General features: G+C 36.3%; 1 protein-coding gene across 13 annotated transcripts in view; it reads left to right on the forward strand.

The window, feature by feature from the left end:
- MPDZ (multiple PDZ domain crumbs cell polarity complex component) overlaps positions 1-16,396 on the forward strand; it is an 82,972-nt gene extending 66,576 nt beyond the window's left edge. For 12 of the 13 annotated variants that reach the window (XM_088157333.1, XM_088157335.1, XM_088157337.1 and 9 more), the window contains 18 exons: positions 67-158; positions 294-384; positions 728-808; positions 1,364-1,456; positions 1,546-1,620; positions 2,966-3,143; positions 3,702-3,847; positions 4,155-4,238; positions 4,345-4,538; positions 4,789-4,936; positions 7,816-7,902; positions 9,216-9,312; positions 9,979-10,022; positions 11,086-11,208; positions 12,025-12,129; positions 12,248-12,360; positions 13,376-13,499; positions 14,139-16,396. In XM_088157333.1, coding sequence (XP_088013459.1) covers positions 67-158; positions 294-384; positions 728-808; positions 1,364-1,456; positions 1,546-1,620; positions 2,966-3,143; positions 3,702-3,847; positions 4,155-4,238; positions 4,345-4,538; positions 4,789-4,936; positions 7,816-7,902; positions 9,216-9,312; positions 9,979-10,022; positions 11,086-11,208; positions 12,025-12,129; positions 12,248-12,360; positions 13,376-13,499; positions 14,139-14,285 — 2,022 coding nt within the window. In that variant the 3' untranslated portion in view covers positions 14,286-16,396. The remainder of the gene's footprint in view (positions 1-66; positions 159-293; positions 385-727; positions 809-1,363; positions 1,457-1,545; positions 1,621-2,965; positions 3,144-3,701; positions 3,848-4,154; positions 4,239-4,344; positions 4,539-4,788; positions 4,937-7,815; positions 7,903-9,215; positions 9,313-9,978; positions 10,023-11,085; positions 11,209-12,024; positions 12,130-12,247; positions 12,361-13,375; positions 13,500-14,138) is intronic. The other variant, XM_088157334.1, reaches the window with a different exon arrangement.
- Positions 16,397-18,558: the final 2,162 nt, after the last annotated feature.

Below are 18,558 nucleotides of genomic sequence, written 5' to 3' on the forward strand. Positions count from 1 at the left end.
ATAGATTTTTTTAAGTGTAAAGAATTAAAATATTTGGATAAATAATTGCTACCTTTCCTTATCTAGATAAATGGCCAAATCCTTTATGGAAGGACTCATCAGAATGCTTCTTCAATAATCAAATGTGCACCATCTAAAGTTAAAGTAATCTTTATCAGGTAAGTTCTGGTTAAAGTTTGACTAAAAAGGTTTAATTTTTAATGTGCTCAAGTTTCACACAGTGTTTTTTATTTTTAATTTTGGTAACATAGATGTGCTTTTGGACACTACATTTATAACCGAATATTTTTCAGAAACAAAGATGCAGTAAATCAGATGGCTGTTTGCCCTGCAAAGTCAATAGAGGCTTCACAGTGTACTTCAGGGACATTTCAACATCAAGAGGTAAAGTAAATACTTGTTTTTCTTATTTGACCAAAATACTAACATTGTTCTGGATAGAGGAGGATCCTGTCTGCTTAGGAAATACAGTAAAAGAGAAAGAAACCCATAGAAAAACAAGTGAGATTTTAGAAACTTGCTAAATTTAGTACAGCTGGGATGAATTTTGTTTAATTTTATATTCTTCTATACTATGAATTAAGTGTAATATTCCCATCAATGGGTTTTAGAAGTTTAAATAGAACTAGAAAATGAGTAGACTCACTTTAAACGTTTGCACGCTACTTTGTTTTGGTGCAAAATGTTGGATATAGTTGCTTACAGCTCCATTTTCTTTCTCTCTTAGGTTGATATTAGTGTTGCAAACCCAAGTGCATTTTCTGACTTGAGTTCATGTAAAAACATTCAGTATGTGGAACTTCCTAAGGTATGTACTGAATTTACATCAGTCACATTTTTATTCAGTAGTTGTTCAATTTTGTAATGCTGTCCCTCTTATGGCAAGCAGTCTCTTTAGTTACTAGGAGTCAGAAAAGAGATTTCTAGACATCTACTCTTCCTGTTTGGGGATGGACCCCAAAGTTTTCCTCACAGAAGGACTGATTTTGATCTGTCAATTGCTTTGTGTCTCTGGAGGACATTTTCCTAGTCTGTTTTCTGAACTGTTTATGACCATCTACTGATGGTTCCTCAGGTAAAATCAATGCCCTAATTGTTCAAAATAAAAACTGAACCACAATTTACTATGTAAGTTTCAAATGAGGGGGTTTGAGTTCAGAAGTGTTTCATATTTATCTTGCTACTCAATATACTGTTTGTAGGCTAGCAGAATCTATTCCAGACATAGTTTAAAACAAAAATATTGGTGCGTTGTGAAACTCCAGATTTGATATGTCAGCAGGCTTCACTAGTCTTTAGTCATTGTATTCTAACATTTTGATGTTACAGTACTTAACCATTTGCAGTTTTCTGTTTGCCCCAGGATCAAGGAGGCTTTGGAATTGCCATTAGTGAAGAAGACACAACTAATGGAGTAGTTATTAAAAGCTTAACAGATCATGGTGCAGCTGCAAAGGTGAGAACATTTAAAATCTGATTAGGGAATGAAGAATGTTTTTTGGAGTAGCATCCATAGTTTATATTTTTTATTTTATGTTTTTCCAGGATGGACGTATCAAAGTTGGAGATGTGATTCTGGCAGTGGATGATGAAATTGTTGTGGGATATCCTGTAGAAAAGGTGCTTCTGAAGTGTCAGGGATGTTGCAGAAAGCGCACTGCTTAATATAGGAGGTGCTTGTGTCTTAAACTAGTGAGGTTCTCATGACTATACTTTGCTTAATTTTCAAACTGGCTAAAAAACCAAAGATCTGCAGGCACTGTCTGGATAAAGAAACTACTGCAAAATAAGCTAAAGCCTGAATTTACACCTCAGCTATTATTTTACATTAATGCACTACATGAATCCTCCTATCTCTGCTTCGAATGTCATTTTATTTTCCCTGTGGTTGAGACCTGATGACTGAGAGACACTTAGTAGTGTGATAAAATTCATGAACTATTGCTCAGTAATGACTCTGCATAGCTAGTCCACTTTAAAATTGTTAGAACTAGTAAAACTAATATGTGTAAATTTACACAAGTGAGTCGAATCAGTGGTAAATCAAGTCATAAACTGTGCTTATCCATGGGAACTGTCTGTAGTAACAGCCTCATTATATTCCAAGCATAGTATTTCAAACCTTTGGAGAAAAATATCTCCATTCCTAAATAACAAGATTTATTTCTAGCTTCTAGCTCTGCAAACTCAATTTGGGTTCTGTAGTAAATCAAGGCCTTTTTTCTAGCACCTGCCTTGCTACCAAGAAAAGTGATTCTTTAGGCATGAGTAGATTACTTTCTGTTTGTTAAAGGGCAATTAGGAGAGCATCAATCTTAGTCTTTGATGTACTGCTGTCTCTGAGGCAGTAAATAAGTAAGAGATAGTGAAGGTGCCTGTAAGGAGGTAGGGGTAGGTAAGCATTAAAAAACCAGATTGAGTAAGTAATTTCTGAAAATATCTCTGCTGGAATGTCAAGTCTCAAGAGGATTTGGTGTCTTTTGTGTAAGATGGCAATTGATTTTGAAGGGTTTTCAGTATCTCTTTGAACTAGATTTTGTGTTATACCGTGGTGTCCTTCTCTCCTTTCCATAGTTCAGGTAGTATTTTCAGGTTTTTCTCCCAGGGTGACAGTTGCACATTTCATTAGTTCACTAGATATTTCGATATTGACTTCTGTGAGATCAGAATTCGACTCTACCCAGCATTAAAAGGCAATACTTCTGTTTCTCTAATAATGGCTATGCAATAAAGTATTTTGTCTAGAGAAGCCATTGAAAGACTGCAGTATTCTCATCTGGTATAATTTGGTAAAGTTTCATGGGAAAAGGTTTCTTAGAAAAAACATCAATATTTGCATTTGTTCCTTATGAGAAAACCTGCAGGACTGTGACTAGTAGCTCCAATTTGCAGAACTGTTATTTTGATTTATTTTTGGTTTGCAACTGAACTACAGTTTTCATAGGCTTTTCTCTTTATCATTTAGTTTATTAGTCTCCTGAAGACTTCCAAATCTGTGGTGCGGCTTACAATCAATCCAGCAGAGACAGATAACCTGACTACAGCACCAGCCCCTTCCAGCACTGTCCCAGCAGAGAAGAGGAATATGCAACCACCAGCAGCTGTCCCCACTTCCACCTCACCAGAACCAGAAGCAGTCAAAAGTAATGTTTTCCTTGTGTGTCTGTATTCACTAGGGTTGTAACATAAAAAACAAAGACCCAGCTTGTAAATTTTCCCTTTTTGTATCCACTGAACTGTCTTCTGCATTTTATAATATTTCCAGATTGCATACTACATATTCATATAAATGAAGCGTTGTGCCCCCATACTGAAGACCTACCTCTTGCCTTCCTGTTGTAGAGGCAGGAGGATTTTCTCCTCCATCTCAGACATGCAGCAGATGCCTCTGTCGTGGTTGTCTAGAGCTGAGTGATAAATTCTATCCTAAACAGAATATGTTGTGTACAATATCTTCTTTGGCTGTCCAGACTATAACCCAGGTACTTGATGGCATTAAAACTACAGGAGGCATGGCAAGTAAAACTACAGGATAGTACTTCTCTGAGGAGTAGGGAGAATTGGCAGCATCATTCTCTGTGAATCAGCTTTTCAGCTATTGCTGTACAGGTGGCAGTGAACTCTGAAAAATGCTGTTTTAAAGTCACTTTCCTAATACTGAACTCTGTTACTGTAACCAGGATGTTTCATTGTTTTTCTAGACACAAGCAGGTCTTCAACTCCAGCCATGTTAACCTCTGACCCAGCTACTTGTCCCATCATTCCTGGATGTGAAACAACCATTGATATCTCCAAAGGGCGGACTGGTCTTGGTCTGAGCATTGTTGGAGGAGCAGACACTTTGCTGGTTGGTTGGAAAAATATGTGTGTTACTCAAGTGAAATAATAGTAATTAAATTAAAGTCTGATAGAAGAGATTTTTTGTCATTTGTGTCTAGAACATTTATAGAAAGGTGCAAAAGAAACAAAAATAAGGAAAAGCCCTTTTTAAAATTAAAAGTATCAGCTTCTTAAATGTTTTGGTAATTTGTTCATCATGCATCTGACTTCCATTCCATCTGACTTGTCATTGATGAATTATAGTAGCTATTTTCTTGGTTCAAAGTAGCGCCTGTTCTTTCAACATGCAATTTTGGTGTTGTTTTTGTTGACAGGGAGCAATCATTATCCATGAAGTATATGAAGAAGGAGCAGCGTCTAAAGATGGACGACTGTGGGCTGGTGATCAGATACTAGAGGTATGCTGATTTCTTTAGTTGCCTTTGTTTTCATTGCTGGATAAGTCTGATGTGTTTGTCTGCTGTAAGGTGCTGCACAATTTACCATTGTATGCTTTCATTGCAGGTGAACGGAATTGACCTCAGGAATGCCACACATGATGAAGCCATTAATGTCCTCCGACAGACACCCCAAAAAGTTCGTCTGACTGTGTACAGAGATGAAGCCCAGTACAAAGAGGAAGACATGTATGATGTACTGAATATAGAGCTCCAGAAGAAGCCTGGTAAAGGCCTCGGGCTGAGTATTGTTGGGAAGAGGTATGTAATGTACCTGAAGATTCAACGTCTGGAACTTGGTTATCGTGTTTCATTTGTGGTCTGGTGCTCAGATCATGTGGGCTTGAAGATCATACATCTTATTTTTGTGCTTATGCTAACCAGCCTTCCCTAGAGAACTAAGCCAGTGTTACTCAGCAGAAAAATGAGTCAATGTTTATTGTGTTACCAATAGCAAGCCATAAACATGACTGTCAAACAATACTGTGATGTAAAATTCATGTATTTACAGAAACGACACAGGTGTATTTGTATCAGACATCGTCAAAGGAGGAATAGCAGATACAGATGGGAGATTGATGCAAGGAGACCAGATATTAAGAGTGAATGGAGAAGATGTCCGAAACGCTAACCAGGAAGCTGTTGCAGCTTTGCTAAAGGTATCGGGAAAAGAGAAGATGGATTAAAGTGAAAAACTGAGATCCAGACTTTTTGAAAGCTTTAACTTTATTCAGACTGAGATCAGACTGTTACCAAGATATCAGTGAGACGAGTTGGGGATCCAAATTTAAGCTCCCTGAAATCTAGATCATTCATATTTTTATACTTTGCCTGATAAAACTGGGAGCAGTGATGGTGCAGAAATCTATATGTTTATGAACATAGGGCTTATAGAAGAACTTTATAGAATACCAGTAACTAGAACAACTAAAAATTTAACACTATATTTTGTCAAACAAACTGATAGCTGGTTAACTGTCTCACATTTTCAGAAAGATATGCAGAACTGACTTTGAATGATGGAGAATTCAGCAGAGTAGTTGGGCTAAAAGTGACTACTTTCATAGTTTGCTTACAAGGGCCTGTAGTGATAGGACAAGAGGGAATGGTTTTAAACCAAAAGAGTAAGTTTATATTAGTTGTTAGGTAGAAGTTCTTTAATGTGAAGATGGTGAGTCACTGGAATAGGATGCCTAGAGAAGGTGTGGATGTCCCATCTCTAGAAGGCCAGGTTGGATGGGGCTGAATAATCTGGTCTACTAGGAGAGGTTAATTTTTTTTTTTTATTATATATGTGTTGTGCCATCTTACATTCATTAAATTCTACAATGTGTTTTTGAATGACCAAGCATTTGGTGTAAGAAACTGCTTTCTCAGAGTTTACTGAAATAACTATCTACAGTTCTTGGACCCAACCTATTCTTGATAAATTTTTTGTTCTGATGTCCTTCCCCTACTTCCAAATCAGAATCAAGCCAGAACAGGGTCTGTGTTGTGACAGTAGACTTGTTAGTATACTCTTCTTTGCTTATAGTACTTTTCCCTTCTTACATGATAGTTTTTAAATTTTATTTAAGAACACAGCATTTCTTCTCCGTATGCCGTACCTCTCCTCTGAATAAAAATGCCTTTACATGTGGGAAGTTTCTTCCATTTTGACAAGCATTTTGGAGTAGCTAATTGAAGATGCTTAGTTTCCACTTACCATTCTTATATTCAGATTTTAAGTACTTCATCACTGCTCAGTAGTACTTGTAGTTAATTGCCATAGCCCTGAGAAATGGGCTTTTAAAATACCTTAGCCAGATTATTGTTAATAATTGGTTTGTTCACATAGTATAAGTGGAATAAAACATGGTTACTCACATGTAGGCAGTCACTGTTTCCTGTTCAGGTACCCATTCAATTTTCATTCATGAGAGTAGGATCTAGAAGTGAATTGTCTTGAACTGCCTAAAATGTATTTTGCTAGAAAATTATTTGGTAATCTTTGGAAAATTCCAGTGTATTTTAAGTAGAATGAGACTAATAGAATGTGTCATCAGTCTGAGAATTCTGCCTGTTCTTGCAGTGTTTCTTTTGAAGTATCTCCTAAAGTATGTGAAAAGACTATCAGCTTTTCCCTTCACTAGACTTAATGGATCTGTCAAATGGAAGAATTTAGGAAGAGAGAGAAAGGTGTAATAAAACTAAATGGGAATTGATTTATTCACAAGTTCCATTGGAAAGTATTACCTCCTACTTTCACACATAATTTTAAAATCTCATTTGTGGGTTTGTGTATTTGTGAGGATGTGGTAATTTTATTTCCTCAGTTTTCCACTTTGAATAAGACTTGTCCATATGGTTTAATATGACTAAATTCATACAGGCAAAGAAGAATGGTTTTGCCTGAGCTTTGATCATGTCTTTTCCAGGACATTGAAAAGTCAACATTATTTATAAAATAAAAAGTGATTTAGTTATAAATCTGTTTTAGTGTCACCTCTAAGAGAATAGCAACAGGATATGAGGTATTGAAACCTTGTTTGACTGGGTATGTCTGGTTGGTTTTGACATATTGGCCTATTACTGCGAATTTTTCTAACAAATGCATGAATTTCTCTTAGGATAATAAAACTTGATAAATAAAGGCAACCTCATGTATTATTAAATTCTTTGAAGGCAGAGGTTTAAACTGACAGCAGGGAACAAAAAATCAAAATAGCAACAAAACTGAAATTTCTACATTAATATATTGCAGATCCATGTCTCTCTTTACACTACTTATGTTGAAAGTCTTTTGTGATAATAACTTTTCTGTTTTTTTTTTTTTAATAATGTCTTGATTTTGAAATACTTAATTGCAGGGTGAGTTTTCTCCTGAGACATGCATTTTATGTAGACATGTGAATACTCAATGGTGTAGTTGAAATCTTAAAGGCTAGTGAAAGGACTTTCCAATGTGCAATCAGTCCATATCATCCAGCTTATTGCTGGGAGTCAGATGCAGAAAGTTCACTTAAACTGTAGACGTTTAGGAAATTTTCTGCCCAAAATTTCATAGTTATATTGGTGTCTATCCAGAGTAACAGATAATTTTCGAAGTTTGAAAAAAATTAGTAACTTCCAGTTAAATTACCATGTTCTCAGTCATGTCAAGAGAAATAATGATTAGGACTTCAGGGTGTTACACTGTTTTTAGGTTTTATTGTAAAAATTGTGTGTTGACATTGCAGTTCAGAAGCTATTCCTCATTAAGTGCAATGTAATAGAATAAGTCCTCTTGTGTGATTTTTGTGTCTGCATTGCAATACTGGTTAGTCCAGTATAAAAAAAGTATTCTGCTCAGTATTGAGTATCATGGTGTGTTTTGTGTGTGTCAGTGGTCCTGCCGTGAACTGTCTCTGCAAAGTGCTCGTTTCAGCATTGCTAGTCCATCATTCTTCCCTCTGTCTGTGGTTTTTTTTCTTCTTCCATCTTCTAGAAAGCCACTTAAGTATTGTGGGTTCTAGAGTTGCAGACAGAAGAGATGTGTTACAAGTAACTGTTTCTTTAGTGTTCCTTAGGTACAGTAAGACTAGAGGTTGGAAGAATAAAAGCTGGGCCTTTTCACTCTGAGAGAAGAACATCCCAAAGCAGCCAGGTATGTAACTGGTTAGTTTAGGAGAAATAATGTTAAATAATGAACGCAAAAAAAGATTGGTTTTATGATGACAGTTACTTTTTCACATACCAGATCCAAGATGGAAAAATTTTACAACTGTTCAGTAGCCATTTTATATGTTCAGCTTAGCAAATTGTATCTGTTATAGACAGTATCCAGCCAAAAATATAATCCAGAAATTACTTTGCTCCAGGCTTCAGCCTGGAAGCATAGAGAACTTCAATTCTCATCAATAGCAGAAGAAGTTACAGTCAACTTTAAACCTTTTAGTTACTGTCAGATTACTTGGCATACAGTGGAGTATTGCTTCAGAAAGTTTAGGGAATTTCTCCATTCTTTGCGTGTTCTTACGGTAATCTTGCCTGCCAGAAGCAGGAAACCTGTGCTCTTTCCATCAGACTTGTCCTATTTATTTTATTGTTGCTCTGATGGTGGATTATTACAACCTCACATCAATTTCTGTATTTGAAAGCATCTTCAATGGCATAGCTGTTTGCACTCTGATTCTTTCCAGTAGGAGCTGCAGTTCTGAAAGCTCACAAATTACCTTAAGAACTTCCTTTGGTTGTGAACTGGGGACAAAAATTACCAAGTATTAATTATAAATAGTTTAATTAAAATTCAAGCGAGCAGGTTAAAACAAGACAAGACTGACATTTTAGGCTCTCTTCAGAATTAGTATTGCAAAACAACATTAAAACATGTATATTCTGGCTGGTCTTATTCTAAGATGAAGTTCAGAGTGTTGAATGTTTTGAAGAGTGTGTCACAGTCAGTGAACTATTCTCACTAGGAACCGTCTTGTTCCTTTACTTGCCCTTCAAGTATAGTGAAAATCTTTCTGGAAATTGTGTTGATCAAGTTGAGTGGAGAGTGTAATCTCAGTTATAGCTGATGCAATAGGTGAACATTTGAGAGTCCACAGGAGGATGAACTGAGATCTGTCTTTTGTATTCTGTCTTTACTATGGTACTTGTGGCTCACTTGCATTAGAAGATCTCTATAAGGTGATAGAGGTGCAGATAACTGGGTCTTGTTGGGCCATCAGAAGAAGCACTTCAAAGCTCTACATGGGGTTCTAGAAATACAGTGTCTGTTGGTCTAATGATGCTTCAAAAAAGAGCCATCTACAGTGACCAAAAGGTTTGTGGAGTTCTCTGACTCAGTTTTAACTGGACATAGAAAAAATAAAATACTGCAGAATATAAACTGAATATAGCAAGTTGCAGTTTTATTTTTAGTATCTGGGTCAGTGAAGCTCCTCTCTAATCCCAGTCTTACATTGTGTGTAGGTCAGTGAAGGAAGTGGCAGTCTCTCATCATTCAGTTTCCCAGTTTCTGGGTCCGGTGCACCTGAGGTCTTTGAAAGTGGTCTAAAGAAGAATACCAGTAAGTCGGAGACTTTTTTGGTGCTTTCAGTATTTTATACATGTGAACTGGTAGCTGAGATCTTTCTGTTAAAATGGTATAACTATGTGATGTAGGCCTCAAAGTGATTCCTTAGTAAAACGCTGTAGAACCAGTTACTGCTCAGTACATCATGTATATCTTGTAGTAGCTTTTTATGAAAGAAACTAGCAACTTCTTGTATCAGCAGTTAAGATATTGACAATCTAAGTTGAGCCATAATTTTGTATTTAATCTAATTACATCATATTACAAGCTGTCTCATTCATAGAAATCCAGATACATGTAGAATGGCTGTCTCATGCTTCAAGTTAGAACAAAGTTATTGCTGATCAAAGCATTGCTAGAAAATAATAGGGTTTCTTCTATTCTATTTGAGCATGCATAGCAGTCTTGTTCCAAAAGTTATTTAAATGGAGAAAATGGCTGATTCTTTCACCTATTCTAGAAGTATTTATTACAATAATCAGAAATAGAAGTATTTCAGATTATTATAATGTTGACCACTGTCTAAATCAGATTTAAATTTATATAACAAACAAGAAGAAAGTTAGAATCATCATAGTGATTTGGATAACTTTATTGAAAAAGTTTTCTAGGAATGCTAGTTTAACTTTTTTTATTTATTTATTTTAATTCATTTGACAGCAGCTTCTGAAATACAGGGACTAAGAACAGTTGAAATAAAAAAGGTAAGTTGTAGCATGCAGTGGCGTATATTAGGAAGAGGTTTTGTAGATGATGTCAATGGGTATCTTTACAAAATGAAAGAAGTCTAGGCATATTCATTGTTTTAGGAAAAGAAGAGGAAATTAATTTGTCTATCTTTTCAGTTTCGGACTGTATGATCTCCCCTGCCTATATTTTTATGTAAAGTAGTGTGACTTATGCTATTATGTTTTGTGAGTTGTGTTGAAAGCAAAAGAAGGAAGAGATACTAGGACATAATTTTATTGTTCCCAGATTGAGTTAAATGCAGACTCTGTTTTGGTAAAGTCAGGGGAATTGTACCAAAGTTGCAAGGCTGATTTTTGGTGTTTGATATTTTTCTTCACACATATTTTTAATGAGTAGACTCTTGCATGACAGCTGCCAGGTTTTCAAGTGTGAAATTCACTCACCTTCATTATGCATGTGAACCTAGTCACAAACTGCATCTTATTTTCCAAAATATTTATATTTATTTGTCTTTGCTTGGCATCTAGTTCACTTGATTACATGGATTGTATTCATCCATTCTCTTTTTACAGTAGAATCTGCAAATACCAGTTGCACTGACAGTTTTTAGAGTGAGTTATTTGAGTGTGGTGCAGTGGTGAACAGCTGCTTTTGCTCTTCAACATTTGGGCACTAGGGGGAGCATGAAGATTAATTCTAGTCTTCGGGAGCTTCATAGTAGGATATACGTATAGACAGTACTAAGGACAGCAATCCCATCTCATTGTTTTTCCTTGCTCAGACCTCTGTGCTGACATTAAGAATCAGGTGCTGAATTTTGTAATTATTTAGTTTGGTTAAGATAAAGCACACAACTAAATCAGCTCATTTTCACCTACCACTGAGAAGAAGAAACATCCTTTCTGGTCTCTCTGCTTTCTTCAAGTGATGCAAAGTGTATAAGCTTAAAAACTGGCTTGACATGGGAATTCTAATTTTCATACAATAGAAGGTTCAGCGATCTCTTGAGATTAGCCTACAATTCTCTGTGTTTTTCTTTCCAGAAAAATCTAACCTTTTTTTAAATTGCTATAACAGAGCCCTGCAGATTCACTTGGAGTGAGCATTGCTGGAGGTGTAGGAAGTCCTCTTGGAGATGTTCCTATATTTATTGCCATGATGCACCCGAATGGAGTTGCAGCTCAGACTCAGAAATTAAGAGTAAGTTAATTGTTAAGAGGGCTGTAAAGATTGCATGGGTAATGCACTGTAATTACTCTAGACAGGTAGTAAAACAGCAGTTCAATGATACAGTCATAACTGCTTCTGGCTGTGGAAAGAATCCTTGCTGTTTGGATTAATGAAAAAGGAACTCTGATTGCTAGCACAGGAAAGTGTAATTGCTGGCATGTGCTAACTTAAGAAAGAAGGTCCTAAACAGTCTTGGATCTTAGTCAGCTTGTGAAAATTAAAAGCACAGAAAGTGGTTCAGAAGGATGCGTTCTATAAATGAGTGCCACTGCTGAGAGTAGTGGTCATTCCTGCAATGTAGGTGTGCAATCTGTTTTATCTCTCATGCTTTCCTATGCTTAGGATAAAGAGCGTACATTTTAGGCTCTGAGTTAGGGTCGGACATTTTGTCTGAAACTGTATTTAAATGCATGCTGTATCCAATCTGCATCAAAGCTGGTTGAATTTAACTCAGGTTTCTTGGGAAATGGTATTTCAAGATGAAGTCAAACAGAATCTCTGATAATTTGCAAGTTCAGTCTGTCTGTCTTCAGGTGACATGCAAAATGCCTCTGTTTTTTTAACATGTACATTTCTAGAGTTCTAGGATCAGTTCTGTAAAGCATAACTACATTTTACACTCGTTAAAAGTGTAACTAAACACTAATCTGTACACTAAACTGCTGTAATTGGCTTATTCTGATGTTGAATTACCTGCCTTCATACTGGGTCATTTTGTAGCTCTGCTGTTGTTAAAAGTGACAAATCCATGTAACTGAATTCGATTTTCTACATTTTCTTCTGTAGGTTGGGGACAGGATTGTTAGCATCTGTGGAACATCTACCGAGGGCATGACTCATTCCCAAGCTGTTAATATCTTAAAAAATGCTTCAGGCACTATTGAGTTGCAGGTAAAAAAATCCTCAGTGACATTTTGAGTATTTTCTGAATACTGCTTTGCCAGCTGCTACACTGAACTATTTTAGTGTCAGCATTCTTATATCACTGATTTCCAACTTCTGTTCCTAGGTTGTAGCTGGAGGAGAAGTAAGTGTCATAACTGGTCAGCAGCAGGATCCGCCTACGTCCAGTCTTTCATTTTCAGGACTAACTTCAACTGGCATTTTTCAGGATGATTTAGGGTCAGTAACTATAGAATGTACAGGCTCTGTAGCCTCTTTAGATGATACTCCACCTATTAACCTTCCAAATTCTAGCAAATAATGGATGACATTTTTGGCTTAGTCATGATTAACATATTTGGTATACATGGCACCTATGGGCCATAGGTCCTCCTCTGCATTTTTCATTATGCAATTTGTTGTGCTGCAAATATTTTTTTTACTCTCTACTGTGGATTTTTGATGTGATCTGATTTCTTCTGCAGCCTCTATTGCTTCACTGAGATTGGGTAGCTGGGATTAACTGACACACCCAGAAATTATCTTTTCACTGTTGTATCTGTGTTTCCTTAGTGTGCTCTCCAGTGCTGGGTAATCAGTAGTATCAGATGTTTCTGGTATACAAGGTATACTGCTTCTAGTATTCTGCAAGGTGAATTACATAAACAAGTTTTGCATCAAACTCTGTCATAAATCTGAGGCATTTTTCTTTTAGGAATGGGGAAAGAAAAGAAGGATTCTTTAGCCACACATATCTACTTTGAAAAGTGGAATTCCGAAATTTCTTACTATCAAAGTATATGTGGGGAAATACACCTGTAAATTATCTGTATAATATGCGCATACATACAAATATACAGTCATCTATTAGAAGAGAAGCAGTTAAACTTTAATAGCATAAACTATTTGAGCTAATTTTAGACATTACAGGATTTTTAAAGTAGATGTTATGGAATCTGGAGATACTGGCAATGCCTCACTACTTCACTGGTAAGCATTGTTGGTGGCACATAACAGCCATAACTATGCCCTGAGCTGTGTATTTGAAACAGCTACTTTCATATAATAATACAGGCATTAGGTAATTTACAGTGTTTTGCATTAAGTGAAATAGCCAGTTCTTCATAATAACAGTATTTGTAGTTGTAGTGGAAAGGGAAATGTATTGGTTAGCTTAAAAGGAATAATGGGGTTTTTTCTACATGTTAAATCCAAAGTTCAGACAAAATAAAAATACTCTTTTCCCATTTCTTAGACCTCCTCAGTACAAGACCATTACTCTGGACAGAGGACCAGACGGCCTTGGCTTTAGTATTGTGGGTGGCTATGGCAGTCCCCATGGAGACTTACCCATTTATGTGAAGACAGTGTTTGCAAAGGTAGGTGGAAATTTTTTCCATCAATCTGTTTATTAGTTCACTGCAGTTACTGTTCTAAATCATGGCCTGGGTTTGCAGTCAAAAGAATGTTACAGTTTCTCACAGCTTTTCCTTTTTATTGCAAAGGCTGATCAAAACGTGCTTGCAGTATTTGAAGGCTGTATTCTTCAAAAGATTGAGAATTTCCAAATATACAGGATCCAGCTTATTAGCAGAACCAGCTCTTGAGACTGGAATTGTGTTAAACACTTAGGAAAAAAGCTCCCTTGCCTTATATTTAGAGTGTGTTTACTTCAGGTAGTTGAGGGGAATGTTTTATTGAACTCAGACTTCAGAGAAACACCACTTTGTGAAAAGTTCTCCAGGTCTTGAAAATCTTGCTTCTACAATACTAGGGTTTAAATCTTATACTAGCTGGAAAAACAGGGTTAATGGAACCAAACAATTGTATAGATCCAATTTCTAAATGTGGAACTTAGACCGGGGAGGGTGTACTACAGAATTAGCGGTCTTCACAAATGTTGGCTCTATGTTTATCCCTGAAAATCAAAAATGTTGCAAGGGGTTTATTTTTCAAGAATGTGTGTCAGGAAGAAAAAGAAATGCTTGAGTCCACAGTTACTTCTTTTATCGTTCCAGGGTGCAGCAGCAGAAGATGGACGCCTCAAGAGGGGGGATCAAATCATTGCTGTGAATGGGCAGAGTTTAGAAGGTGTGACCCACGAGGAAGCAGTTGCTATTCTGAAAAGGACAAAAGGAACAGTCACTTTGACTGTGTTGTCATGAACTGGCTGCCTGACTGGTTAAGGTCAATAAGACAATATTGTTTACTTTCCACATAGTAAAGAGAATGGAAATGTTTATGTAATCTTCTTGCTCTTTCAGCTTCACAGGACTGTGTAACAACACTGAAAAAAAGTAACATTTAACCATATTTTTGTATACATTAGAAGTACTTCTCTTTCTGAGAAACCACTGGGATGAAGTTATGTTAACTATGGAAACACATGGACATTTTTCCTATTAGTAAGTCACCACGAAAAAAAGAAAGTTTTCATGAATAACTGCACAAGAAAATGGAAATGTTTTGGCAAGAGACTTCGCGTATTTGAATAATGTTGGAAAAATTATAAATTCACCAAGTCAGCAAGGGTGTTGCATGAGTAGCAGTAGTCAGAGAATAGGAATAAGGTTATTGAAGAAAAAAAATATTACTCAGACAGGGATTTTGTAGATAAGGGGAAAAGTCTGTAATCTGGAGGCAGATAGTTAACAGACGAGATGGTTCTTTGGAATTAGATGATTTTTAAGGTTCCTTTCAACCCAAACTCTTTAATGACCATATTATTTCACAATGCTCAAGTAGAAGGAACTAGGTTGGTGATTTGGGTGGGTTATTTTGCTTGTCTTTTAAATTTAAAAAATTTAAATTTACTAGTGTCATGGTGTATCTGAAAAAAAAAAGAACACCGTGTTTCACTTGGCTTAGGTTTGAGGGTTCCATTATTTTGGTGGGGGGGGGGGTGTTGGTGGTAGTGATGCTGGTTTTGGGTTTTGTTTGTTTTGTTTTTGGATTTTGTGGGACTTGTGCTCAGGGCTGAAAAACCATTACTAGTGGAAAGCATTCCTGGTGATTGAGAATGCCCAGCAACTGCAGTATTAGGAGAACTAGGCTTTTAAAATAGGAATATTTTATAGTCTATATGGGTGAAAACAACTTTCCTAATGTGAAGTGTCTGTAAGCAAAGGTTATCCTCTTCCGACGTGCAAGACTACGTACAGGGTCGGTTCAGACATTTCTGCAAGCTGCTTGCATCAGAGCCATGAACAAACCTCTCACAGCAGCTCTGCTTAGCTGCCAGCAGATGTCTGGATAGTGCCAGTGTGAAAGGAGTTGACATTAATGGTGTTGCTGCCATTATCACTAGCAGCAAAGGTAGAGTCCTCCTTGAACTGAGGAGGCATACAGCCAGGAGTAATGAGTTGAGGATGGGTAAAGACCTGAAAATGCCTCACAGTGGACATGAGTAGTAAGACAGCAGTGAAGGTTTGCATCAGTAATAAGTAGAAGTGGAGCTTTGACAGCTACAACTATTATTTTGGGGATATTAACATTAGAGGCACAGATAAAAGTGTCTAGTAAGTACAATGCAAGTAGAACTGTTCTTTGATCAGCAACATGGTCAATAAATGCATCATTTTCTCATCACTAAGACTTTATCTAAAAACTGCACTCAATGAAACACTTAGTTGATTGTAACCTGCCTGCCTTTGCCTGCCACACTTTTAGAAATCTGTCAAATAAAGCATGCTTTTCCCATTATTTATTTTCCTGCAGAAAAAATTAACTGAGTCTTTTGAGAGAGGAAGATACCAGTCAAACTAGTACGCTATTTAGCAGCAGTGTTAATTAGCAAAAATGGAATTTTAGCAAGAAGGCCACTATCTCAACTATCACTTAAGAGAAATATGAACTGAAAAGGCAATGGTCAGGCTATTATTAGGGGATAATACAAAAGACTAGCATTCATTTTAATGGGTCACAAAAGCAGTATTAGGAGTGTCTGTCAAATAGTGTTAACAAATTGATAGCTATGTGTAAGTGAACTAACAAAAAAACTCACTCTCTTTGTCTTTTTAACTGTTCTAGAAGTTACACTGTGGTAGACTAAGATGCAATAAACTAGATGGTACCATTACTGGATGCTGCTGTTATTGAATTGCTTTTTTACTCATTGCTTGCATAGAGTGAGAAATGTCTACATTAGAGTATGTAAAGTCACTTTAAATAGTACCTATATTTGTAACAGAAGTAGTATACAGCTATTTTGTTACTGCTCTTGTGTCACAATGGGGGATTTAAATTAATAAATTCAGAACTGTTAAGATGAAATAAAGTTCTGTGTGTGTTACTGGTTGCTTTATAACGGCATGTTTGCATTATTCATTCTGTTGCAAAAGGTTAATTCAAAGCAATTTAATAGTTTAAAAAAGGCATTACTCTTGATGTGAAGCTTTAAGCATCTTCTAAAAATTGATTTATTTTTTCAGATTTTATCTTCACTTGTAAAGTTTTAGCAAATTTATGAAACTGTGAAGCTGTCTTGCTTTTTTGTAATAGAGAGCATTAATCATTATTTAAAAAGCATTCCTTCAGGTGTGGGATGTGCCATGAGGGACAAAACCATTGGGCCATGCAGCTTGGGACTCAGAGAACAGGCTCTGCCCCAAGCCCCATACCAGGAAGCTGTTGCATGATGACTGCTTAGTGTCTGCCGTGATCTGGGTCATGTAGTAATAGACTTTTCAGGCTTAAGATGTTTGGTTTTCTTTATTTTGTTTTTAATACAACTTTCCAGTCACTGGGGTTAGTCCTGCAGTGGCTCAGTTCTACCAAGTTTTATGGTTTTGGATACATTTTTTCCATGTTATTGTGTTAGAGGTTCGGAAGACTCTGGAATCTTAAAGGCTCCATCCCATTGTCTGGTCAGATATCCAAACTATTCTGTTAACTTCGCTTAACTTTCAGCTATTTATTGCTGAGGGATAATCAGAGTGGTATTAATAAAAAGGTCTTTAATTGTGGAGTGGTACTAATGAAAGAGACTGTCACTTTTTGAAAGCATGGGTCTGGACAAAGGATAGCTGATTCATAGGAATGCACATATTTCTTTTCTTGACAGTAAACAGGTATTGTTGGCATGACTGCTTTTCTGTTCATTTATCTGTTAGATTTTATTTCTGGGTTAGCTTTATGGTAGCAATAGTATTGTTAATTCTCAGCTGGGAGAAGGGGTGGAATTCAACAGCAATTGCTGATCCCCTCTCCTTCACTCTATTCAATCTCTTTTTATTAGAAAAAATAAAAAGAAACTGTATATTCTATAGGCCTAGATGAAGAAAAAAAGTGTCATCTTTGTTGTTAAGTGTCAAGATGTTTTGCTGATAAAGACTTGGAAGTAATGTGGAAGTACTTAGTACTTTTAATAGTGTTTTGCAAAGAAAGCCTTACCTCAAAATGGGAATGACACTGGAAAGGGGCATTTGTTAGACTTCTACACACACTTTTTCTTGCTTTTTATAAACAAATAGTTTGAAGCATCTGAAATATTCCTGTGTAAAGGGTACTTCTGTTTTAAGCTCCAGTTGAAGCTACTAAAAATAAAGTTTTCACATTCTTTACAAATGTTATTGAAACCGTAAACTTTTTTAACAGTAAACAGTATTGTCCTTAGCATGTTCAACACCTGCAGTGTGGATTTTTCTTTTGTACCTGGTTATCATGTATGTTCCTTAACAGACAGGTAGATCTTTAATATAATGTGTTTTAGTCCATAGTCGATGTTGCAGTGTAATGCATTTACTTGTGAAGTCTGGCCACCTGTATTCATGGAAATGGTAACAATGACAGGTAAGAAGATCCAATTCAAACACTTGAGAAGAACACGCCTAATGGAAAATGATGCCCAAGTAGATTAAGGTTCCTATGTTCTTATTCTCTGTCATAAAATCTTAGTAAGCTTTCTACTCCCAGTGAAAATGATTGTTTGAAATGGGTAGAAAAAAATGTAGATGCTGCTTCTCTTATTTCAGTAGAAAGGAGATTAAATTCTGGTAAGATACTGATTTAAAAAGTTGTGTATACCTGTCCTGAAAATAACAGAATTTTCCAAACTAAATTATTCGTTTCCAACTGGAGATTTTTTTGTTTAGTTGCAGCAGCAAGTTGGTTTGTGAAAGTCAGCCAAGCAGGTTTTCACTTCTATTGCTCTTCATACTGCATTCTATTCGGTCCATTGTTTTTGATCTTCATATAGGTAGCTTAATTACTTATCTTTTTTGACTGCCTTGGATTTTTTCCATGACTACATTGGATTTTTCAAGTGCTTGGAGTTATATATGCCCAGTTTGTTGATAGGCAGACAAGAAAAAGCTTTTTGTCTAAGAGGGGAGGTCTTGAATTTGCTAACACTTGTTAGTATTTTTCTTCAGGCACAGAAGAGGACATGATAACAGGACTCAGAGAACGGAGGGCATAAGGTACATTTAAATGATGCAT

Source organism: Sturnus vulgaris, chromosome Z, assembly GCF_052056855.1.
Source record: "Sturnus vulgaris isolate bStuVul1 chromosome Z, bStuVul1.hap1, whole genome shotgun sequence".
NCBI classification, from domain to species: Eukaryota; Metazoa; Chordata; class Aves; order Passeriformes; family Sturnidae; genus Sturnus; species Sturnus vulgaris.